This window comes from Pan paniscus, chromosome 19 (genome assembly GCF_029289425.2).
Source record: "Pan paniscus chromosome 19, NHGRI_mPanPan1-v2.0_pri, whole genome shotgun sequence".
NCBI classification, from domain to species: Eukaryota; Metazoa; Chordata; class Mammalia; order Primates; family Hominidae; genus Pan; species Pan paniscus.
In genome coordinates, this window is record NC_073268.2 from 12,122,189 (window position 1) to 12,146,661 (window position 24,473).

Below are 24,473 nucleotides of genomic sequence, written 5' to 3' on the forward strand. Positions count from 1 at the left end.
GAGCTACAGTAGCCAACTGCGCTTGTCCCTGGTGGGTCTCAGCGGTGTCCTCTTTCCAGGATGCCGTCTCCAGTGCTCTGGGTTGAACCAAGTGCCTAACTCCCGGTTTTGAACTGTGTTCTGCTCCGCCTCCATCACAGCACCTATCCCCATGGAGAGTCACCATCCCCCTCTAGCCATGGTCACACCTGGGACCCCTGCATGCATAGGAGACTGCCCCAGGCTTGAGCTCTGTTGACTGAGTCACAGACTCAGTTGACTGAGACTTGGGTTGACTCATACCTGCCTGACCCAAAGCACATCCTTCTGGGCTGAAAGGGCACTGGTAGGTTTGGACAGCTCAGGTGAAGGGCCAGGCCCCTGTGCTGACATCAGGGTTTCTCCGACAGTGGCTGGTGCTGTCTCTTTGTTCTGACCAGGGCTCACAATGAGCCTCAGGGCCTGAGTCTCCAGGAAGGAAATGAGAGGATGTAGTCAGGCAGTCCCTGTCTACCCAGTCCTCAGCCCTGACAATGAGGCCGCCCAACCCCCAAGCTGGGCAGAGCGGCTTTTCTACATGGCTTTTCTACATTCAGGAGGGCACAGTGGCAGCTTTGCCCTGTCTCTTCTGCAGATAGGGCTGGCCCAGGTCACACAGTGAGGCCGTGTGAGGAAGAGCACCGGTCTGCTCTGGGCCTGGTCCTCGCCTGGTGGCTGGGAGGTTGGTGAGTGGGGCCACAGGGGAGATGAGAGTAGAGCATCGGCATCGGGGCAAGAAACAAACCTGGAACGAGGCACTAGCCGGAGCTTGGAGGCTGGGGACAGGGTCCTGTCCTCCTGCCTCCCGCTTTCCTCGGCCCTCTTGGAGCCCTTGCTAGGGTCTCCCCACTCCCACTCCTAGAGCCACGAGGTCTTCGTGATTCCTTCCCTGTCAGGCATGGGGTTCCTGAATGGGCTTCCAGGAGGCAAAGAGCAGGATCAGGCTTTGTAAACTGAAAAGGGCTGTGCCTGGGGAGGGGTGGGGTTACTTGGTCACACAGCTGTTTCCAGCACCCGTGTGGGGATGCTAGGGTGTTGAGGGGTGACTGCTTGCAGCCTTTTTGTGGGGAGTTGTCGGGGTGCAGGTGGGGAACATAGGCCAGATGTGGGAGCCTGGGGACCAGCTCGGCCTGGCTCCTGCAGCCTCTGTCCCGCTCACCTTCTGCACGTCAGCTTCCATCCGAGGCGGGGAGCAGCAGTCCCTGGCTGCCCTGGCTCCTGAAGCAGCACGTGGGGAGAAGGCTGAGGGTTTGTGGGCTTGAGGGGAGCCATTCTGAGGTCTCTTATCTCTTCCCCACCCTCTTCCCCAGGCCCCTGCCTTATCCTGTGTCTGGCTGGCATATCATGACCCACTGGCCACACCCCCTGTGGGTCACGATAAGGCTGTGGTCACCTTATCCCTGGCCCCTGGTGGTCTTGGGAGTCCCTGGGCCAGGACAGGGCTGGGGAGGCTGAGCTGGGGAAGGAGTAGCCGTGCAAAGCCCCCAGATTGCTAAGGCAGAGCCTGGTTCCAGTAAAGCTGGCCCCAAATGATAGACTAGAACCACAGGCCAGAGGCCCGGCGGCCCGGCCCCGCCTACTCTTGGCATAGAGACACAGCAGGGAGGAGGGGGACACTCTGGGCTCCAGGGTGGTGTCTCTCTAGGGCTAGCGGGGTCTGCGGGCAGGACTCGTGGGCGGGGAGGGGTGTTTCTCTAAGGGGCCAAGGCTCTGGGCTGGGGGCCTCATCCTCATGGTCTCTGCAGAGACTGATCAGTAAGCTGCTCTGCCATTAATGACCCAGATTTGCAGGGTGGCTTGGGGGTAGGGGACCAGCAGATGTAGAACAAACCCAGTTGAGATTCAGAAATGAACCCAGCAGGGATGTCTTGGGATTCTGGGCCACTTCTGAAATGGGCAACCTGAGGCCCAGCTGCTCCTGAAGATCACAGCCTCCTGCGGGCAGACGGGGGCAGGATCTTGCCCTGGGGAAGCCTGGGGGTGAGTAGGAGTGAGTGTGCCTGAGTCCAGAGCCCTGGCTCAGGGACTGCCTTGGCCCAGTCCCTAGGCTGGTGGGGTGCCGGCAGGGCCGGGCTGTGGGTTCCCAGCCTTAGCCATCCAGCGCCAGGTCAGCAGAGCCAGGCTCTCAGGCCCCTGTAATTACCGGGGTGGGAGCTGCAGCCGAGCCGGAGCAGGGGTAAGACTCCCAGTGTGAGCCAGCACTGAGGCCTCCACATGGGGACCTGGGTCCCTCTGAGAGAGACTGGTGAAGGGCATCAGGGCCCATCCTTTCAGATCCCTAGGCCCTGTCTTTCCAGGCATCTGCCCCCATTTTGGATAAAAGAAAACCAACGTGGGAATGCCCCATTGTTCTCAGGTCATAGCTGGGGCTGTGTCCTGTCCCGCTAGTTAACAACCAATGATAACATTTATGACATTTATTGAGGACCTACTATGTGCCAGGCACTATTCTAAACACCGAATGTGGATTAACCTACTTAAACCTCACAACAACCATATGAAATGAAGCAGGTCTTCAAATTAAGCCATATTAGAGGAGGAAACTGGCACAGAGAGGTTATGTTATTTCCCCAAGGTCACACAGCAGAGAAAGTGGGAAAACCAGGATTTAAACCCAGATGCTCCAGTTCCAGAGCCCATGCTCTTGAGAATTTAGCTAAGCCACCTGCTGCTCTGAGACAGGCTCAGGTAGGGTGAACGTGGGCTGATACTGACTGTGCTTGGGGAAAGCAGGGGGTACGCGGGGACAAGCTTGAGTGCCAGGTGCCCTGTCTGGGCTGCCTAGGAAGGAAGAGACCTCAGGATCACGCTGTTGGCATCTTGCATTTGAGGCTGGCCTGAACCGAGGGCTCTTGAGGTCAGTGTGGATTTCCTCTTACACCTTGGCTTTTCGAGGATTCTGTGATGTCAGCAGATTGGGCCTGGCTCGAGGAGGGAGGAGGAGGCCAGAAGTCCTGGAATCGGGGCTTGACTCCTCTCAGGGCTACTGAAGAACCAGCAGTGACGGGGAATCACTGTGAGTGTCTGGGGCAAGCTGTTGAGTGCGTCAGGGCCAGAGTCCATCCAGTTCTGGGGGTGCCCTTGAGGTTACAGGTACCACTTCACCAAGAGCCTCAGAGGAGAGAGGCAGGTATCCTGGTAGATGCGACCTTGGATCTGCGCCCTAGAGGTGAGGCAGGTCTTAACGGCTAGAGAGGGATAGCCCAGGAAGAGGCACAGCTGTGGCCAGGGCTGGGCGGCCTACAGCCTGTGATGTGTGATTCCAGGGAACTCAGAGCAGCCCGGCCAGTGGTTTCCAATCACCTGGGCGGTGCGTTTATAGATTCTTAGGTCCCACATCTAGAAAGGGTGACTCTGCAGATTTGGGGAGGGCCCCGGGAAGCTGTATTTTAATAAGCACCTTCCCTAAAGGTGATTGGGATTCTCAGGCAGGTTTGGGGATCTTCCCAGTCTCTGCATTTACACAGGAAGAAATAGGGGTCCAGGGAGGTGAAAAGTCATGGCTAGCGGCACTTCCCTTTGCCTGGAGTCAGGGGCTGTATGTGTGTGCGGTGGGCACTGTGGTTGGGAGAAGAGCTGGCTTAGGGCCAGACCGTGGAGGCCTCAAATGCTAGAATTCTGGGCAGCAATGGGGCTGCTAAGTGTGAGTGGGCAGCCGTACCCACTGGGCCAATAATCGTAGAACAGCGCCTGGCACAAAGTAGTCGGCGGATACGTGTCAATATGTGCATTGTCGCTGTTGTTATTGGTACCATTACTGAGCCAGGGGTCTGGGCCAGTGGATCTTAAAGGACTGATGGACGATTCTGAGGCCAGAGGTCACCAGTGGGCCACAGCGTTAGCTCCTTGAGTCCAGGCACTGTCTTGGGGTCTCTAGAGGCCCAGACCAGGACTTAGAACTCAGTAGGAGATTCGTAAGAGCTTGTGAGATCAGGCAGCAGGAGGGATGCCGGCCGGCCGGCAGGGGCTGGAGGCAGGGAGTCCAGGGAGGAGGCTGGACGATAAAGCAGATAGAGAATCACCGGGGCCCATTCATGAGGTGGAGGGAGCCAAAGGGGTATCCTGGCTGACTCCCAGGGTCCTGCAGTGTCCTACAGGGTCCGCTCAGGGAATGGGGACCCAGTGGTGAGCTGAGGAATCAGTCAGGAGGCTGGGAAACAGGGATGAGAGCATCCGGGGGTTGAGCCTCCAGGAGGTGGTTGGTTTCAGAGGAGGAAAGGAGGTGAGAATATTGACTTGGGAAGGGAAAGAACTCTCCAGAGTTCTTAGCCGAGTGTCGTGGTCCACGCCTGTGGTCCCAGCTACTCGGGAGGCTGAGGCAGGAGGATGGCTGGAGCCCAAAAGGCTGAGGCTGCAGTGAGCTGTGATTGTGCCACTGCACTTTAGCCTGGGTCAGAGAGCAAGACCCTGTCTCAAAACAACAACAAATGCTGTCACCTGTGAAAAGAGGAGAGGAAAGGAACAGCTGGCAGAGGGGAGAAGTCAGAGCTGTTCTCACCACCAGGGTGAGGGAGGTGTGGGCGTGTTTGTGGGCTGCTGTGCAGGAGCCGGAAGCCAGGGAGAGGCTGAGTGCACGGGCCCAAGCCAAGGACTGACCCAGCGCAGCCTCCCTGCCAGGCGAGAGAGACAGTTGGCCCAGAGTAGGGGACGTTGGCCTCAGACAAGAGGTGAGACCTCCCGGGGCTTGGGAGGTATGTAACTTGTCAATGGATGTTGTTCCAGAATGTTTTCTTGGGTGATGAGGACCCTGTGGCCAGGAGACGATTCCGGCTGTGGATTTGGGGTACTGCCTGGAGAGGCCTGCATTGTGGCTGTGTTGGCTGGGGTCTGCATCTGGGGTAGGAACCCCACTTTGCATGCACGCCTGGCGGGGTGGGCTTGGCCTGAGCTGTGGGAAGCTGCTCCTGGGCATGAGGCCCGTCCTGTGACCCACCAAACCTCAGCCTCCAGGAAAGAGGCTAAAAATAAGGCTGTGGTGAAGAAGGGAGGGGTGCGTGGGCCCGAGCCGTGCTGGAGCCCAAAGGAAAATCTGAGGCGACCCGCCGAGCTGCTGTGACACACGTTTCCCGTGCCAGCGGCCAGCGGGATCTCGCCCTCCTGTGGCTGTGGCCGCCTCCAGGCCCGGAAGAGGGAAAGCAAGCCGGAAAGATTCAGCCCAGGTCCGACCTTGGGCCTCGCAGCCTGCAGGAAGCCCTGCTCCCTGGGAAGGTTCTCTCTGGTCTTCTTCCTGGAGCTTGGACTTGGACCCAAGACTGGGCGCTGGGGAGTGGTGGGACGGGAGCAGGCCATGTTATCCAAAAGCTTCCTGTGTCCTGGGAACTGCCCAGGACTTCCTAGAGACCTTAGACGCCCATCTGGATGTGGAGGAATGTTCTCCCTCTACCAGGAGCTCTATGTGGTAGGAAGTCAGGGGAAGGCTTCCTGGAGGCAGAGGCAAATCCTGGACCTTGAAGTCATCGGATGGGGAAGTGTGCAGCTGGATGGCTGGATACTGCAGGGAGGAAGCGAGAGTGCTTTGATTTGCCGTGGACACAGGATGTCGTCATGATGGCTATTTTGATATGGCCTCCCTCCCAGAAATGGAACCTGCAGTTACTGCAGACCCGTGTCCCTCCTCTGGACTACGGATGGGGACCCTCCTGCCTCCTCCTGACTCCGCCCATCCTCTTGTCCACCCGACACCAAAATCGTGACAGTCCCTGCTCTGGGTCCTGGAGATGACCGGCCACGGCTCCTGCCTGGCTTGTGGTCTAGTGGAGGATGAAGACACATTCACCCACGTGTGAAGTCCCTGTGGGCCATGTGTGTGCTGGGCCCTGGAGGACACCAGCAAACCACGCAGAAGGCAGCGTGGCAGGAGAACGAGCTTTGGTTTTTGGCAATAGACCTGGTTTCAGATCTCACCTCCAAAACAGAATGTACTGTGTGACAAATTACTTCATGTCTCAGAGCCTCGGTTTCTTCCTATATAAAATGGGATGAGAATCATAAATACCAGCACAGATAGTGAGGACAGCGTCTGTACCATCTTCAAAGCCTCACGCAGTTCCTTGGAACTTAGCGGGAAGCAGTAACTAGAGGCTCTCAGCTCAGGAGGAGCTCATAGCTGTGCTTCTGTGTGCATTCCCTATAGAACCCACTCATCCTGGTAGGCCCAGTGCTAAAACGAGTTTGGACGGGGGAAGAGTTGGGGGCAACTAACTTATTGAGGGTGGTGGGAGGGGAGCAAGCAGGGGAGATATTCCAGAACAGGAGGCATCTGAACTGGCCTTGAAGAAGTGGCAGGAGTGAGCCTGGTTGACGGAGTTGTACCGGAATAGAAGAGGAAGTGTGCAGAGTCAGGGGGCCATGAGTAGTTTGGGGTGGCTAGTGGAGGGGTGGTGTCCTGAGAAGTGAGGCCGGAGGGCGGGGCTGGCAGGGCCACACCTTCACCCTGTGGTCTGGTGAAGGGCCTGGACGCAGGGGAGCCCCAGATGACAGTGACTGTGCCACAGAGGGATGGGATCAAACCCACACATCAGGAGGGGGAACAGAGTCCTGACCCAGAAAGGAATGGGTTGTGGGGCTGTGAGCCTCTGGGGCTGGGTCGGGGCACCTCAGAGGTCCCTCTTGCTGGCTGTGCCATCCACAGGCCTAGGATTGGCCCCGGCTTCTACCTTCAAGGCAAAGCCACAGCCTCTGCCTTGGTTATTAAGTCATTAACTGGGCCTCACACAGCCTCTTCATTACGGGTAATTATGGTCAACCCACTCAGGGCATTAACAAGGAGGAAGACAGCTTCTCTGGCTGTCAGGCTGCTGGGACATCCGCCCGTCTGTCCTGCATTCCGGGAAATTGCTCAGGATTCCAACCTGGGTCTCGGAAGGGACAGTGACGTTCCAGCCTCCCCACTCCTTCCACACCCCCAGTCCCAGCTGCCAGCAGGATCCTCATACAGCACCTGGAGATTCCACTTTTTCCTACTTCCCTGTGGTGTGACTTTGAGCCCACGGCCTAACTTCCTATGCTCCAGTTTCCTCATCTGTCAACTTGGATCCTAGTACCAGCCTCCTAGGGCTGTGTGAGGATTAAACAGGCATTTAATGCTCAGTTCGGCAAACCATCATCTGTTGAATGCTGCCATCATCATCGTCATCATGAAGAGCTCTGGAGTCCCCCAAAGGCTTCTGTCCCTGCCTGTGAGGCCCCCAAAGGCAGGGCCATCTCCTCTTCCTTCTTCCCCTGTCCCTTCTCACTGCAGATGTGCTATGGTCAGCGGGGCTCTGGCCTGTGGCCTGGGTCCTCCTGCCTCAGAGATCATGCAGGCAGGGACCCTGAGGCCCACGGGGATGGGGGTTGTGCTTACTCAGGAGCCCTGGCTGAGTGCTGCGAGGGGTAGAAGGTCCAAGATCCTGCCTGTCCCCCAGAAGCCATGGCTCTGCCAGTCTGCTGGGGCTGTGGGTGGTTTCTGGGTGGTCCAGCTGCTGCCCCCACCCCGTGACATGCAAAGCCCTAAAGTAGTTGGGCTTGGAAGCGGGTGTGGCCTCAAGAAATCCACTTCTCCCAAGAAAGCGGGCCTGGAGCCCCGCCTGCTTCCCTCTGTACCCTGGGCCAGAATCTGAAAATGGGGGGGCCCGGTTATAATACTGAGGGCAGCTGGGGTGACAGCGTGTGTGTGTGTGTGCACGCGCAGGTGTGTGTGTGTGCGCGTGGGTGTGTATGCGTGTGTGCAGGTGTGTGCGTGCATGTACAGGTGTGTGTGTGTGTGCGTGCACATGTGCATGTGTGTGCGTGTGCGAATGTGGTTGTGCACATGTGCAGGTGAACCAGAGTGAGTGGCTGCCCCTCCCAGGCCAGAGGGCTCCCCGCAGCTTTCAGGGCCCCTGCTGCTCTCTGGGTCATGGGCTTTGTGGTCCCCCTGAGGGAAAGGCCTATGTCTATTGCACTGATCCACGGCCTGGGCCACAGGTAGGGAAGAGGCCCAAGCTGGCAGATAGGAGGTGTGGTTGCCCATGGGGCAGAATGACCACAGAGGAGCCCTGCCTTTCCCTGCCCCTCGGGTCCTTGTGAGTGATGGGAACAGGCTGAGGACAGGAGGTCCCCAGGGAGGCAGGAGGGAAGCCTGGGAAACCTGGGCAGGGTAGAGGTCGCAGCAGAGCAGGAGTGCTGCAGATGCAGCCAGGCTGGGCCCTGCAAGGCGGGAAAGAGGCTGGTCTGGTCTGTGGGGACACCAGCCATCAGACTCGGCCAGTGAGCACCCTCTGTCTTCCCTCCAGGCGTCCTTCTGGACATCCAGCAGCACTTTGGGGTCAAGGACCGAGGCGCCGGCCTGCTGCAGTCAGGTGAGGCCCACCTCCCACCTTCCCCCACCGCCCAGGCGTTGGTGTCGTGGGTCCTGTCCTGTTGGCCGTCATCTGCCACCCGGTCTGTCTTCCCCTGTCCTGACTCCTGGAAAGAGTGGGCTTTGCATCCCAGTCTCACTATTGCCGCCTGCCAATGGCACTGCTTCTCTGAGCCTCTGCTGCTTTTCTTGTGTAACAAAATGAATAATACCTGCCCTGAGGGGCTATGGCAGGTAAAGGAGAGTGCAGGCAGAGGTTGCAGAGGTGACCTTTCTCTGGGTCCTGGGGCCTCATCGGGACCCAGTGATCCAGGCTCCTTCCTGAGGCTCGTGCAGGGAGCTCCTTAATTCAGTAAGTTGGGCAATGCCAACAGAGCTGTGGTGACCCTGTTTTTATCTCCTGCCCTCCCCCACATTCCTTCCAATACCATCAACCCTGGGAATCACCTCTTAGGTGACGAGGCAGAAAACTCCACCTAGTCAGCCCCAGAGCGGTTCCCAAGCCCGGGGCAGGCGCCTGAGAATCTGGGCCCCGGACTGGACGTGGGCCTGAGGTTCCCTGCCACCCTCTCCCCTGGGGCCCAGGCTTCTGATGGGCTGCCAGAGCAGGGCCTGAGCCCCCAGGCTGCTGGAAGCTGGGCCGGGACAGTGTGGGAGGCCATTAAGCACTTATGGCAGCCCACCAGCCCCTCCCTCCAGGGAACGTGCCTCCCTTGTCCCTGCCCTCCCCATGACATGGCCCTGTGGGAGCTGGGCCCTTGGCTCCCTGGCCTTCCCACTGGCTGAGGCCATGTTGGCGATGCTCTTAGCAGCACCCCTCAGGCCTGGGCAGAGACTAAGGCCAGTGCTGCCACCCAGGGCTGGGGGCAGGAGGCCTGGTCCTGACTCTGCCCTAGTCATGCTGTGTGGCCCCAGCCTGGATCCTGCTTTCTCTGGGCCCTTGGCCCTGGAGTCCATCTGGCTGTGAGCCCCAGTCAGATGCAGGATGAGGTCCCCACGGTCTGCATTCCAGTCCAGTCGGTGAACCCCTTCCCCTGCCTGGGCCCTCCTGGGAGGGAGGGGGTGGAGTGAGCTCGTTCTGTCCAGGAACCTGCCTGACCTGTCTAAGTGGCATTCCAGTACTCACAATCCCTCCTGAGCTCACAGAATGCCACAGCCACTCCCCCCACCCCCCTTCCTAGCTGTCCTTACAGCCCAGATGGGGACTTTGGGGCTCAGAGAGAGGGGTTGCGATGGTTCTCAGGCTCAGGTGAGACTTGACTGTTCTAGGATGGGGCAGGGCTGTGCGGTCCAGTATCCCCTATAGGTGGCCAGGTCCCTGCCCTGGCAGACATCATGTTTTCCCAGGCCATGAGCCCAGCGCCTCCCCTACCCCTTCCTGGGTCTCCCTGGCTAGGCCAGAATAAGTCTGCCTGCCCTGCCGCCTGAGACAGGTTCCTCTAGCCCTCTGGGCTGTGTGCATGCAGTGACCAGCACTGCAGCCGGGAAATGGAGTTCCAGCCACATGGGCGCATGGGAAGGAGTGGGCTGCCAGGCTGGCAAGGAAAAGGTGGGAGAAGGCCTAGCTGCCCAACCCCCGCCCTGTGTGGCCCCTGACTCACTGGGAACCTGGCCCGAGCCTCATCCCCCTCCTGGTCCCGGCCTCACTGTCTCATCTGGAGCAAGGCTCTACCCCACGCATCCTCCATTTAATGACCACTGAGCATGGTCGGGGCCAGCACAGCCCAGGGAGGGGGCGGGAGGTACAGGGAATGGTGGGGAGGGTCACAGGCCGGGCAGGGGGTGGGGGGCTCGGCTCAAGGCAGGTGTGAGGGTTCCCTGGTTCTTTCTGCGGTTCTGTCCCAGGCTGGCTTCTCGGGCTCATGAAAGAGAAGTCACTCCGTCCCTCCTCATCCCGGTGGCCTGGCTGGAGGTGGACAAAGCACACACAGGCATTGTCTTGTTTCATTCTTCCAGTAACCCTACGGGCTCTGTTTGTCAGCTGCACTTACCAGATACAGGGACAAAGGCCCAAGACAGGGAGATGGCTTGTTCGAGGGCTGGCAGTGGAGAGCAGCCGGCCTGGAATAGGGACCTGGGCCTCTGCCTCTGCTGCCCATAGGCTCGGGGGGAGCCTGGATACCTGGCATCTCAGTGTCCCCAGGGCAGGTGCCTCTGGGCCATGGTGAGAATTGCCAGCATTCTCAGGGACCCTCTAGTCTGTACACCATGGTCCTCACCTGTCACCTACCCCTGGCACAGCTAGGATGGCTCCCCAGGGTGCCCTCACCCCTTTGGCCACCTAAGCCAAGAAGCCAGTCGAGTAGACCATGATGTGACTCAGTGGACAACTAGGCAAGTCACATAATTGGCCTGTGTCCCAGGCACCTGTGCCTTCCCCAAGCCCGATAAGGTCGGAGCCAGGTGGAGGGCGCCAGCCAGGTGTTGGTGCTTGCCCAGATCAAAGGGCCAGGGCTGAGAGCTGGGCTGCCTGCTTATTTGTGGGCACCAGGGGCTGCTGGGCCAGGAGACGGGGAGTGGGGGTGGCTGAGGGTTAGGCCTGGGCTTGCCCCTGCTGTTTCCCTCTTGGGACCAGGCAGGAAAACTGCTGAGGATGAGCCCACTTTCAGCAGCCCCTTTGCAGATTAGATGGCTGCTGGTTTGGACCTGGCCCCTGGACCCCCTGCAGGAGCCATATCTCAGCCTCTCTGAAAGCCCACAGCAGAATTACAGCTCATAGGCTGGGCGCCTATGGCTTACGCCTATAATCCCAGCACTTTGGGAGGCTGAGGCAGGTGGATCATCTGAGGTCAGGAGTTCAAGACCAGCCTGTCCAACATAGTGAAACCCCATCTCTACTAAAAATACAAAAATTAGCCAGGTGTGGTGGTGGGTGCCTGTAATCCCAGCTACTTGGGAGGCTGAGGCAGGAGAATCCCTTGAAGCCAGGAGGCGGAGATTGCAGTAAGCCCAGATTGCGCCATTGCACTCCAGCCTGGGTGACAGAGTGAGACGCTATCTCACCAAAAAAAAAAAAAAAAACCGCTCATAGGTTTTGCTGTTTTGGGAAATCAGGAGCCCCCATGGCCTATACCTAGAGAGGCAGCTGCCACTAAACCTACTGCCTGGCAGGCCGTGTGCTGGGCTCTGCCCAGACTCAGTTCCTACCCTCAGGTAGATTCCCTCTATCTATGGGGGCAGAAAACGTATCATCAAGTCACCACCCAGGCACAGGGGGCTGTGGGAGCCTGGGTGGATGGCAGAGAGCGTGCACCTAGCTCTGGCCGGTGGCAGGTGGAGAACACTTCCCTGAGGAGGAGACGTTTGAATGGGGCTTTGAAGGATGAGTTAGAGTTTGTAGTCAGTGTGTGAGATTGAGTAGATGTGTGAAGCCCTCCTTTCCCCTCCAAGCTAGATAAAATATGCCAAGAAAACATGTTGAAATTACAAAGCTGAGCTTGACAGCTAAAGCTAGCAGGGAAATTCCCAGATGCCAGAAGCAGAGAGCTGAACTCAAAAACCGGAGTGGGAGCTAGAATTGAAGCCAAGTGATGCAGAGTGTTTAGGGACCAGATAAATGTCTTCGAAGCTTGTTACAGTATTTTCAATATAAACATTTTAATCATGAAAAATTTTAAACAGACATAAAAAGTAGTGAGAATGGCGCAACAAACTTCCATAGAACACATCACCCAGATTCATCAAGGGAACGCCCGCCTGGCTCAGTTTCCGGGCCTGGGGTTTCTTCGTTCTAACCGTGGGTGATTTTGTTTCCATCCAAGCTTCCTGATTCCAAGCTGTGTCCCCAGGCTGCTGGGTAGTTTTTCTGGTAGAGTTCCCTTTCGAGAATGGGCATTTCCCACCTGGCGCTGGCTAGTTCCAGCCCCTGCTCCGTACAGGCCTGGGGCTTCCACTTCCTTCCCCATAGAGGCCCCCTGTGTTTCCAGGGACCCCGGCAGAAGCAAATCCCAAACCATTCCTTAGGGAATTCTTCATGACCCAGAGCCTGCATGGGACACAGGGGACAATTTCCACTGAAGACAAACTCAAATTCAAAATTAATAGAGCAGGCCAGGCGCGGTGGCTCACACCTGTAATCCCAGCACTTTGGGAGGCCGAGGCGGGTGGATCACGAGGTCAGGAGATCGAGACCATCCTGGCTAACATGGTGAAACCCCGTCTCTGCTAAAAATACAAAAAATTAGCCGGGTGTGGCGGCGGGTGCCTGTAATCCCAGCTACCTGGGAGGCTGAGGCACAATCGCTTGAACCTGGGAGGCCGAGGTTGCAGTGAGCTGAGATTGCACCACTGCACTCCAGCCTGGGCGACAGAGCGAGACTCCATCTCAAAAAAAAAAAAAAAAAAAAAGGCCGGGCACGGTGGCTCATGCCTGTAATCCCAGCACTTTGGAAGGCCGAGGTGGGTGGATCACGAGGTCAGGAGATCGAGACCATCCTGGCTAACATGGTGAAACCCCGTCTCTACTAAAAAATACAAAAAATTAGCCGGGCGTGGTGGTTGGCGCCTGTAGTCCCAGCTACTCGGGAGACTGAGGCAGGGGAATGGCATGAACCCAGGAGGCGGAGCTTGCAGTGAGCCGAGATCGCACCACTGCACTCCAGCCTGGGCGACAGAGCGAGACTCCGTCTCAAAAACAAAACAAACAACAAAAAAAGATGTGTGTCTCAGGATATTCATTCTGGGACCAAGTGTGGAAAGGGGCAGCAGAGGAAGCTGAAGGCTACTCAGGGCCGGGGTTTGTAGGCTCACGAGGAAGTGCCAGGATGGGGATGGGGGAACGGAGGGAGAGTGGGGACAGAGGAAGAGCCAGCTCAAACCGAAACCAGACAGTGCCTCTGTTTTGGGGGTAAGTCTCCTTCTGCCTGTTCTCCCCTCCCCTCTTTGGCCAGTCCAGCGACTCCTGCTTCAGCAGACTTGGGTTCTGAAGGCACAGCCAGGCAGCCCCTGCGGCTGTTCCCCAAAGCCCTCCTTTTCAAGGGGTGGCCCCAAAACCTCATTCACCCTAAGGCCTGAGAGCCCAACACAAGGTTTACATCCTGAGTAGGGGATCACAGAGCAGGTGTTCCCGTCCTTCCACCGGGAAGTCTGAGTGTGGTGAGCTTTCAGGCGCTGATGGGGCCATCTGTCCTGAGCATTCTCCATCAGCTTGGCCAGCCCAGGCCGTCCGTTGGATGGCAGAGCCTGGCCCCCGCCCCACCCGTGCCTGCCTGAGCACCCTCCCTGCCCACAGGATGTGGAGGATGGTAGGTCTTCTCCAAATAACAGATCAGCCATGTAAAAATAGCCGTGGTTCTGCCCAGGCCGAAGCAAGGGCTGAATGCAGGCTCCAAGGCCACAGAGTGGGGGCTCAGGGCTCCCCCAAGCTCAGACTTGCCCTTTCCTGCTCCAAAACTGCTTTCTGGGGTCATACAGGCCATGTGTGCCATGGGGATGGCTCCGCTCACCATGGACAGGGGTCTTGGGGCTGCCCACCAGGACACCGAGGGCCCGTGGGGGTTCTGAGCTCTGGGCTGCCGTGAGAGGTGGACAGCACTGGCTTTCTGACGGCCTCCTGCCAGCCTGGCGAGGAGGAGGGAGTGAGGCCCTGGCCCAAGACCCCGAGGCAGGCGGGCTCGTCTGACCCCTCCCTCCCTGCTGTCACGGCCCTGCCCGCTCGGCCCTGGCTCCCTGCCCTGCCTCTCCATTGTCCTAGACCTGTGGGCTCAGCACACGTGAGCTGAGCGAGGGCTTCCCCACACCCTCCACAGGATGTCCCTGCGGGAACTGCTGGGAAAGCCGCCCCTACCAAAACCAGGGGTGGGGCTGCCAGTCTGCCCAGAAAGCTCTCCTCAAACAAACAAAGACCACGGGATTGCGGGGTGGTGGGCAGGGGAAGCTTCTAGCTTGGAGGCCCAGCCCAGGCTGGTCTTTATTCTCAGCAGAGTTGCCTGCTGGCCTCTGTGTCCCCATCGGACACAGTTCACATGGGCAAGGCTTCGCCTATCCTGTCCCTTCTGCCAGGAACATTCTCTCAGCCCCCTCCCCGTCCCTACCCTGATTGTGTTCAGGCCCCTCCATGGCCTGTGACTTCCAGGGGGCCAGGCGGGGTCCTCCCTCCTGTCTGTCCTGAGCAGAGAGAGGGCAGCAGTGATGGATCCCACCTCCCTCCTGACCCTGGACTGCCGTGTCCCAAGGGAAGACACTGAGGGGCAGGCTGGTCCAGACTGTGCCTTCCTAATTTGGTCTGTCATCTCGGGCAACTTCCTCCACCTCTTGGGGCCTCAGTGACCTCAGCTGTTAGATGGGGATGGACGTGGGGAGGATTAGGTGAGCTAAGGGCACGTAGGTGCTTGGGCAAGTTCATCAGGCTGGGGCCGGTGGGTGGGGACGGGGCGTGCCAGCTTCTGCCAGGAGTCCACCTGCAGTCCTGGGGACTTCTGCCCATCTAAGTGAGTAGCCAGAAACCAGGGAGGGGTTGAAAGAGCTAAGAAGGGCCCGTGCTTCCTGCTCCACCGTGGGCAAGAGGAGAGAATGGAGCATGATGGCCGGGGTCTGGCGAAGGTCTGGGTCACGTCCCTCCAGTCCCTCGTCACCCCCCCGGGAGGGGGCTTTTTCAAGGGTCCTACCATGGTGTTGGGGGGCGGGGTGGAGAGAGCGCGCTGTGGTTCTCTGCCGCCTTCTAAACACCAAACCCTGTCCTGGTCCTCCCTCCACAGCCTCGTCTCTCGCTGCTTCCTCTTCAGCATCCTCAGGCCATGGCCTGACCTGTCTCCTTGCTGTCCTCAGCAGGCCCTGAACTTTCCCTGACCTTGGGAACATCAGCTGGGACCTTCCCCCTTCCCAGCATGGCAGTCTGGGGAGTGATTTAGAGCAAGGACTCTGGAGTCTGCCAAACTGGGATTTAAACTCTGGCTCAGCCGCACACTCGCTGTGTGACATCAGTTCTTTTGGCCTCCATTGTCTCCTCTGTAAAATGAAGAGAACAGAATCAAATGAGATCATCTGTGCATATGTCAAGGCTGCATGCTGGGCCTTGCCTATAGTAAGTGCTCCATAAATAATAACTGCAGTTATCATGAACACTACGCATCATGCCTCGTGAACCATTATACAATGTTGCTGATAAGATCTGAAGTTTATATTTCAGTGTGTATTCTTGATGTTAAGTATCATCTTAGCGGTAAACTCCTATGCATGCTTCAGTGCCCAGCTTTGACACCACCGCCTCCAGGAAGCCTCTCTTCATTATCCTGGCAGGATCTGGAGCTCCTTGGTGGTTCCCCAGCATAGGCTGTCCTTTAAACAGAGCAACCTATGAACAGGATCTGCCCCTGGCCAGACAGGGGGAAACTTCTCTTCTGATTCCTTCTGTCCACTTGCCACCTAGCACAGACAGGCACAGAGAGAACAATTCCTCCTCCTCCCCCTAACATGTGTCAGTCCAGATGCAACTGGAAATCTCCCTCCTGCCACATTCTGATCTGATCTCAGGCAGGTCCTTGGAGGCAGGCCCAGCAGGAAAAATTCTTTTTCTAAATGTGAGGAAATAATTTCTGCCTTGACTAATTTAAACAAGGGCCCAGTGTTGACCAAGGCCGGCCTGCTCTGGGCAGGGTGTGGCATTAAGCACCTTGCACGTGCTATCCAGCACCCAGACCCACCCTGGAGAGCTGCTATTTTTATCTTCATTTTACAGATGAGGATGTTGGCATGTTGGCGCTGGCTCAGGCCAGCTCATGAGAGTCAATTGTTAACATTTCAGGAATGGTGTGTGAGCTAGTCGTAAAATACAACCATTGTTAAAAACTAAATGATATCAGCTTACAATTAAATAATTAGAAACAAGGTAATAACTACTCAAAAGTCCTCACTTCCTAATTATTTTGCTGTGTTTCAGCGTTATCTGTGGTCCTATGGTGAGTGGCGTCTGTTCTATTTGTGTGGTAGAAACACTGGACAGTGGCGTGTTCCCGCACATCCCTTTCCAACGCCCATCAGTGACACGACGTGGGTAGCTTGAACTCAGCCAGGGCGGAGTGTTTACACCACAGAAATGGGCAAACATGGCCGGGCACGGTGGCTCACCCCTGTAATCCCAGCACCTTGGGAGGCCGAGGCAGGAGGATCACCTGAGATCAGGTGTTTGAGACCAGCCTGGCCAACATGGCAAAACCTTGTCTCTACTAAACATTCAAAAATTAGCCGGGCGTGGTGGCAGATGCCTATAATCCCAGCTACTTGGGAGGCCGAGGCAAGAGAATCGCTTCAACCCGGGAGGCGGAGGTTGCAGTGAGCTGAGACGGTGCCACTGCACTCCAGCCTGGGCGACAGAGCGAAACTCCATCTCAGAAAAAAAAGAAATGAGCAAACACGCCACATCAGGGCTCCCCTCGCCCCTTTTTCAGAGCCAGTTAAACATTTATCCGCACACCACTGAAGGTGAGACACAGAATGGCTGTGGCCTGACTGAGGTCACCGGCTGGGAAGGAGCAGAGGTGAATTTGAGCCCAGGGAGTGTGTCTCATGCCCGGATTTGTGCACTTGCATGCTGATTCTACCCAAGGCCTCTGGAATTAACAGGTCTGCTCGTACACCCACCACCCACGCACACTCACTGGCCTGTTCTTGCTGGCATGAAAGAGGGGCAGTCACTCCTCCAGCCAGGTTCAGGGGAGCTCTGCCTGGCCCTCTCGCCTCTCCTTCACCTCTCTCTTTTCCTCCTTCCTCCCTCCCTCTTTCTCTTCTCTCAGGTCCCATCTTGCCAGGGTCTCAGGCCCATGGAGGAGCAGCCGGGACCACACACACATTCAGCCTGGCAGTCAGAGGCCAACTGGCTGCCATGTCTGTCACTCCCAGCCTTTGTCTGGCCATCTGCCCATCAGCTGTGGGACTGCTTTCCAGGGGGAGGGATGGGGGGCCACCTCGCTGTCTGACCTAGGGTCTCCCCTACCTTGCTCTGGGCCTCTTCATCCCACCTGGGACCTCCAAGGCCCCTCCCATCACTGGCAGTGGCCTCCCTGTGGAATCTTCTAAACCTCTTGTTCTGGAAGAACAAAGCCAGGTCACGGCCTTTGCTCGACATCCCCTCATGTTTTCCTTTCTCACCCATGGACGTCACAGTCATCACAGTGGGCTCCGGGGCCCCACCCCAGCCTCTTTCCTGCTCCTCCAACATGCTAAGTAAACTCCTGCCCCAGGGCCTAGGCACTTGCTGTTCTTGCCCCAATAATTGCATGATTTGTTTCCTTACCTCCTCCAGGTCCTGGCTGAAATATCCCCTTTGACCGCTCTATTTAAAATTGTGGTGGCCGGGTGCAGTGGCTCACGCCTGTAATCCCACACTTTGGGAGGCCGCGGCGGGTAGATCACTTGAGGTCAGGAGTTTGAGACCAGGCTGGCCAACATAGAGAAACCCCGTCTCTACTAACAATACAAAAATTAGCTGGGCGTGGTGGCAGGCGCCTGTAATCCCAGCTACTCAAGAGGCTAAGGCAGGAGAATTGCTTGAACCTGGGAGGCGGAGGTTGCAGTGAGCGGAAATCGCACCACTGCACTCCAGCTGCCTGAGCAACAGAGCAAGACACTGTCTCACAAACAAATAAAACATCAGCTAACTATATCAATAAATTTCTCTCAGCCAGACACGGTGGCTCACGCCTGTAGTCCCAGCACTTTGGGAGGCCGAGGCAGGCGGATCACCTGAGGTCAGGAGTTGGAGACCAGCCTAGCCAACATGGTGAAACCCCGTCTCTACTAAAAATACAAAAATCAGCAGAGCAGAGGTGTGTGCCTGTAATCCCAGCTACTTGTGAGGCTGAGGCAGAGGTTGCAGTGAGCTGAGATTGCATCATTGCACTCCAGCCTGGGTGACAGAGTGAGACTCTTGTCTCAAAAAATATAAAATCGTGGCATCCACTTGCTCTCACACACACCCTTCCAAGCTCCTGTTTCAGCCCCTCCCACCCTCTGTAGCACTTGCCACCATCTGACAAGCCGTGTTATTGATTTGTTTATTTCTTTATTGTCTATTTCTCCTCATTCGAATGAAAGCTTCATAGGATAGGGGTTTTTGTCTCTTTTGTTGACTGATATATCCCAAACACCTAAAACGGTTCCTGGTGCATTGTAGGTACAAAAAAATTGTTGTTGTTGAATGACAAGACGGTAGAATGGACAGATGGATGACAGTGTTTTCAGCCACTAGGAAAGGCCCTGCGGCGCGCTGGGAGTGAGGGCAGCTGTGTGGTCTAGCAGGTGCGAAATCTGGAGTTCCAGGCCCAGTTCTGCCTGATTTGCTGTGTGACCTTGCGTAGATCTCTTCCCCTCTCTGAGCTTCTTTCACAAGTAGAACAAGGGGTGCAGTGTGGTAAAGTATAAGGAACACAGGCTCTGGAGTCAGGCAGCTGGTGTCAGATCCCCACTGGAACATTTACTGCCTGTGGGGTCTTGGCCAAGTCACTCTCGCTCTGAGTCTGTCTCCGCATCTGTGAGGTGGGAGGGGGCTGGAAAGATACGTAATACATGAGATACAAAGATACATGATGAGATATGGCTGGGCGCGGTGGCTTACACGTGTAATCCCAGCACTTTGGGAGGCCAAAGTGGGTGGATCACTTGAGGCCAGGAGTTCAAGACTAGCCTGGCCAACATGGCAAAACCCCATCTCTACTAAAATACAAGAATTAGCCAAGTGTGGTGGCGCATGCCTGTAATGCCAGCTACTCAGGAGGCTGAGGCATAAGAATTGCTTGAACCCAGGAGATGGAGGTTGCAGTGAGCCGAGAGTGTGCCACGGCCCTCCAGCCTGGGTGACAGAGTGAGACCCTGTCTCAAAACAATAAAAATAAAATTTTAAAAAGATATGTGAGGTATGACATGGTGAGCCCCTAGCATAGTGTGTGGCATGTAGAAAGTGTTCAATAAATAGATCTTGACTCTTTTAAAAAGTACCCAAAGGGCTCACCCAAACCTGGACAAACTGGGCGAACTGGACATACATGGGAGAGGATGGCGTCATGGACCTGCCTGACCTCATAAGGCCTTTCCCACCTTCCTGGGGTGCAGGTCGGGCCGAGGTTTCCTCTCTGGGCTGCTTCCTTGGTCCCTTTGCTCCACAGACTCTTGGCCTCAAGCCGGAGTGAAATGGGCCGGGAGGCCGGGGCGCAGGGACAGGGGCTGCCCCTCAAGCTCTCCTCTCCCTGCAGTGTTCATCTGTAGCTTCATGGTGGCTGCCCCCATTTTCGGCTACCTGGGCGACCGCTTCAACAGGAAGGTGATTCTCAGCTGCGGCATTTTCTTCTGGTCGGCCGTCACCTTCTCCAGCTCCTTCATTCCCCAGCAGGTGAGGCCCGGCTCGGCTTCTCCCCGACCCCTATGTCCTGGTCCCTCCAGCGAGTGGCTAGTCTTATTGGCCTGTTGAAGAATCCAGCCCGGGGCTTCCAGCTCCTTTGCTTGAACCCCACTGTCTTCCCAGTGCAGAAGGACAGGTGGTCTTCGGGTATTTTTATAAACCAGCCCTGCGGCTGGGGCCTTCCCCACGCTGGCCTGACCTGAGAGCCTTCCAGCCCATGTGGCCTCCTGACTCTTTCTGAGCATCCCTCTGATTTGGGATGGATGCAAAGAACAAGTCTGGCCTAGGAGTGAGGGCCTTGCGTCCTAGCCCTGGTTCTGCCATTATCTGGCTGTGTGACCCTGGGGGAGTCACTACCCCTCTCTGGTTCTTGCTTAGTTTGTGCTTGGTCTGATGACCAGCTGACATCTTGGATCGACATCCCAGAGAAGCAAACATCAATTCAACACAAACAAGAGTCTTCTCATTTAGCTCCCACAGGCCTGGGCTTGAATATCCCAACTTTGTTTTCTACTCAGCTTTGTGACCTGGAGGAACTTAATCTCTCTGAGCCTCAGTTTCCTCATCTTTAAAATGGGGATAATACTTCCCAACTCGAAGGTTTCCCTTGAGAAGTAGCTGAGCTGTGAAGGTCCAGACCCTGGAACACGGCGAGTGCTCAGCCAGTCATTGTTTCTGTTCCTCCTTCCAAAGATGAGACTGTTGCCTTGTGAGGTAGTGAGTTCCCCATCTCAAGGCGTATTCAAGCACAGAGTGGCAGTCACATGGCGGCTGCTATAGAGAAAGATGAAGGAAGAAGGGGAGAGCATGATCTGTCTTCAAGGAGCTTTCAGGATAGCCCTGTCCTTGGGAGCACCCAGGCTTCGGGGTAGGAAGATTTGACAGGAACTCCTGTGTTCAGAGCCTTCAAGAGACACGTGTAGAAAAAGTGCTGAGAGTCCTCACTAAAGAGACAACAGTCTCTTGAAATCCGTGGGGTCAGGGAAGGCTTCCTGGAGGAGGTGGCGTTTGCGCTGGGCAGGCAGGACTGTGAGATCAGGCCTTTTGGTGAAGGTAGCATGGGCAGAGGGAGACAACCCACTGATGCAGAAATGGTGGAGTGTGTTGAAAGATTGAGGATTGGGCCAGGTGTGATGGCTCATGCCTGTAATCCCAGCACTTTGGAAGGCCAAGGCGGGTGGATCCCCTGAGGTCAGGAGTTCGAGACCAGCCTGGCCAACATGGAGAAACCCCATCTCTACTAAAAATACAAAAATTAGCCAGGCATAGTGGTGCATGCCTATAATCCCAGCTACTTGGGAGGCTGAGGCAGGAGAATCACTTGAACCTCGAAGGCGGAGGTTGCAGTGAGCAGAGATCGCACCACTGCACTCCAGCCTGGGTGACAAGAGCAAAACTCCATCTCAAAAAAAAAAAAAGAAACAGAAAAAGAAAGAAAGATTGAGGATTGCATTTTCACTGGAAAGAAAGCAGGGACTGGGTCATGGAGAACCTTGAATGCCAGGCTAGAGGGCCTGGGCTTCCTTCTGTGGCAGTGCTGAGCTCTGGAAAAGTTTGAAGAACAATGGCGGGGTCAGATTTGGGTTGATGGTGGGGACATTGGAGGGAGGGCAGAGAAAATCAGCAGGTTTGCCAAGGACATCCTTGCTTCATGGGGCAGCTTCACAGAGGAGGGTCAGGTCAGGTAAAGCTCCAGGCCCAGGATGGCAAGCAGAGCCTGGTGGCCACAGTCAAAAATAAGGACTGGGCCAGAGGCCTCTAGGGCCCCTCAGGACCTCGTCTTGCCCCTGGCCAGGCCCCTGGTCACCAACCTCTGAGGCTGCTCCTGGGACTGACCAGTAAGTCTAGGACCACCATGCCAGGTCCGGGTCCATCTCTGGGTGTGTGGAAGGAGACAGAAGATAAGCAAAGGCAGAGAGAGAAACAGGTCACCTCCAGTGAATCCATAAATGCATTGAAATCACAATTTGCATCCCATAGGGGTTTCTGGTAGACCTCGGCAATGTGATTCTGAAGTTAATTTGGCAGAGAAAATGCCCAGGAACAGCCAAGAACATTGTGAAAAAATAACAGTGAAAGGGGATTTGCCTCTCAGTTATCAAAATACAGTGATTATAACTAAAACAGCAGAGGGATGGACTAAGATCAATGAGCCAGAGTCCTCATTTCTGTGGGGATTTGGTGTAGGATGAAAGTTGCATCTCAAATGAGTGGTTTGGGAAGAAGTATCTATCCATCTGGATTGAAAGAAAAGTTTGGCCTGTGTTCCAAACCATCTTGCAGAATAAAGTCCCGATAGGGGAAAGTAAAGCAAAAAGCAAGCTCTTAAAATCTAGAACTATAAATCAACAAGAAAAAGACAAATAACTCAGTAGAAAAATGGGCACGGGATAGCTACAGACAATTTCAGGAGAAGACACCCAAACGGCCAATACGTGTAGGAAGAGACAGGGCTCAGCTTCTCTAGTAATCAGGGAAATGCAAATTAGAACAACAATGAGATCCCATTTCACACCCGTCAGATTGGCAACAATTAAAAAGGCTGACAATACCAAGTGTGATCAAAGCTGTGGGGAATCGGGGACTCCAGCCCTGCTGGTGGGAGTGTAAATTGGTAGAGCCTCTTTGGAGAGCGAAGCGGCAGGATATTGTAAAACTCTGTTTATCTCCCGCGGCCCAGCCTTCTACTTGGGGTATATACCCAAGAGAGAAACTCCAGCTTGTAGACACATGCATGTAAGAAGCACTGGAATAGCCAAAAAAAAAAAAGGAAGCAATCTAAATGACCATCACTGGGTGTGCACAGATTAATGGTGTGTATGTATGACTCTTTTCTTTTTTTTTAGACGGAGTTTCGCTCTTGCTGCCCAGGCTGGAGTGCAATGGCACAATCTGTGTTCACTGCAACCTCCGCCTCCTGGGTTCAAGCGATTCTCCTGCCTCAGCCTCCCAAGTAGCTGGGATTACAGGCACGCGCCACCACACCCAGCTAATTTTTGTATTTTTAATAGAGATGGGGTTTCACCATGTTGACAAGGCTAGTCTGGAACTCCTGACCTCAGGTGATCCTACCGCCTCAGCCTCCTAAAGTGCTGGAATTATAGGTGTGAGCCACTGTGCCGGGCCCTGTGAGACTCAACAGGAAAAGAATGAACTAGATCTTAATTAACCAGCATAAATGGGTTTCAAAAAGATAAGAATGAGGGAGCAAAAGCAAGTTACAGGATAAGATGCGTGGAGGGTTTCCTTTCATGTCCATTTTATTTTTAAATATTGTTTATTTTGAGACAGAGTTTCGCTCTTTCACCCAGGCTGGAGTGCAGCGGCGCAATCTCGGCTCACTGCAACCTCTGCCACCCCCTGCTCCACCACCGGGTTCAAGCGATTCTCCTGCCTCAGCCTCCCGCGTAGCTGCGATTATAGGCGACTGCCACCATGCCCAGCTAATTTTTGTATTTTTAGTAGAGAAGGGTTTTCACCGTGTTGGCCAGGCTGGTCTCGAACTCCTGACCTCAGGTGATCCACTCGCCTTGACTTCCCAAAGTGCTGGGATTACAGATGTGAGCCCACCATGCCCAGCCTTAAATGTGTTTTTGAGACAGGGTCTCGCTCTGTCACTTAGGCTGATATGCAGTGGTGTGATCACAGCTCACTGCAGGCTTGACTTCCTGGGCTCAACTGATCCTCCTGTCTCAGTCTCCTAAGTAGCTAGGATGCATCATGATCCCGCTAATTTTTATCTTTTCTTTTCTTTTTTGAAATGGAGTCTTGCTCTGTCACCCAGGCTGGAGTGCAGTGGCGCAATCTTGGCTCACTGCAACCTCCGCCTCCCGAGTTCAAGCAACTCTCTGCCTCAGCCTCTCCAGTAGCTGGGATCACAGGCACCCGCCAACACGCCCGGCTAATTTTTGTATTTTTAGTAGAGATGGGGCTTCACCATCTTGGCCAGGCTGGTCTTGAACTCCTGGCCTTGTGATCCACCCGACTCAGCCTCCCAAAGTGCTGGGATTACAGGCGTGAGCCACTGCGCCTGGCCCGATTTTTATCTTATTTTTAAATTTTTTTAGAGACGAGGTCTCACTATGTTACCCAGGCTGGTCTCGAACTCCTGGCCTCAAGCAATCCTCCTGCCTCAGCTTCCTAAAGTGCTGGGATTATAGGCACGAGCCCCCATGCCCAGCCTCATGTTTGTTCTTTAAAAGCACACAGGGGGCCGGATGTGGTGGCCCACGCCTGTAATCCCAGCACTTTGGGAGGCTGAGGCAGGCAGATCAAGAGCAGCCTGGCCAACATGGCAAAACCCCGTCTCTACAACAATTCAAAAATTAGCTGGGTGTGGTGTCGGGTGCCTATAATCCCACCTCCTCAGGAGGCTGAGGCAGGAGAATCGCTTGAACCCGGGGGGCAGAGGTTGCAGTGAGTGAGATCGCGCCACTGCACTCCAGCCTGAGTGACAGAGGAAGACTCCATCTGAAAAAAGAAGAAAAAAAAAAGAAATCAATGCAAAAGAGACAAATGACCCACCAGAAAAACAGGCCAAGGCTGTAGGCAGGTGATTCCCAGGAAGAGAAATAGAGGCGAGGAGCTAAGGGCAAATGGGGAGATGGAGAAAGAGAGACAAGCATGGAGGGGTCAGAGATGGGCCAACCCAGGCAGCACCTGCAGGCACAGCAAGCCAGGAGCGAGGTGAGCAGATGGAGGGAAGTCAGGGAGACCCGGGGGAGGGCTGGACGCGGGCGATGCTGGCCAGATGGGTGGCCAGGGTGGGGCTGGGGAAAGATGACCAGGCTGGGTTCTCAGGCCCCG

At 55.7% G+C, this 24,473-nt stretch overlaps 1 protein-coding gene across 5 annotated transcripts in view; it reads left to right on the forward strand.

Moving 5' to 3' along the window:
- Window positions 1-24,473, forward strand: part of SPNS2 (SPNS lysolipid transporter 2, sphingosine-1-phosphate) — a 39,584-nt gene that overhangs the window by 6,105 nt on the left and 9,006 nt on the right. For 3 of the 5 annotated variants that reach the window (XR_004667085.3, XM_034941319.3, XM_008962620.5), the window contains exons 2-3: window positions 8,274-8,339; window positions 19,522-19,658. Coding sequence is in view for 4 of the 5 variants with exons in the window: in XM_034941319.3 (XP_034797210.3) it covers window positions 8,274-8,339; window positions 19,522-19,658 (203 nt within the window). In the remaining variant the exon portion in view is untranslated. Of the gene's footprint in view, window positions 1-8,273; window positions 8,340-19,521; window positions 19,659-23,334; window positions 24,354-24,473 lie in introns of those variants that run through there. The other 2 variants (XM_034941318.3, XM_034941320.3) reach the window with 2 other exon arrangements.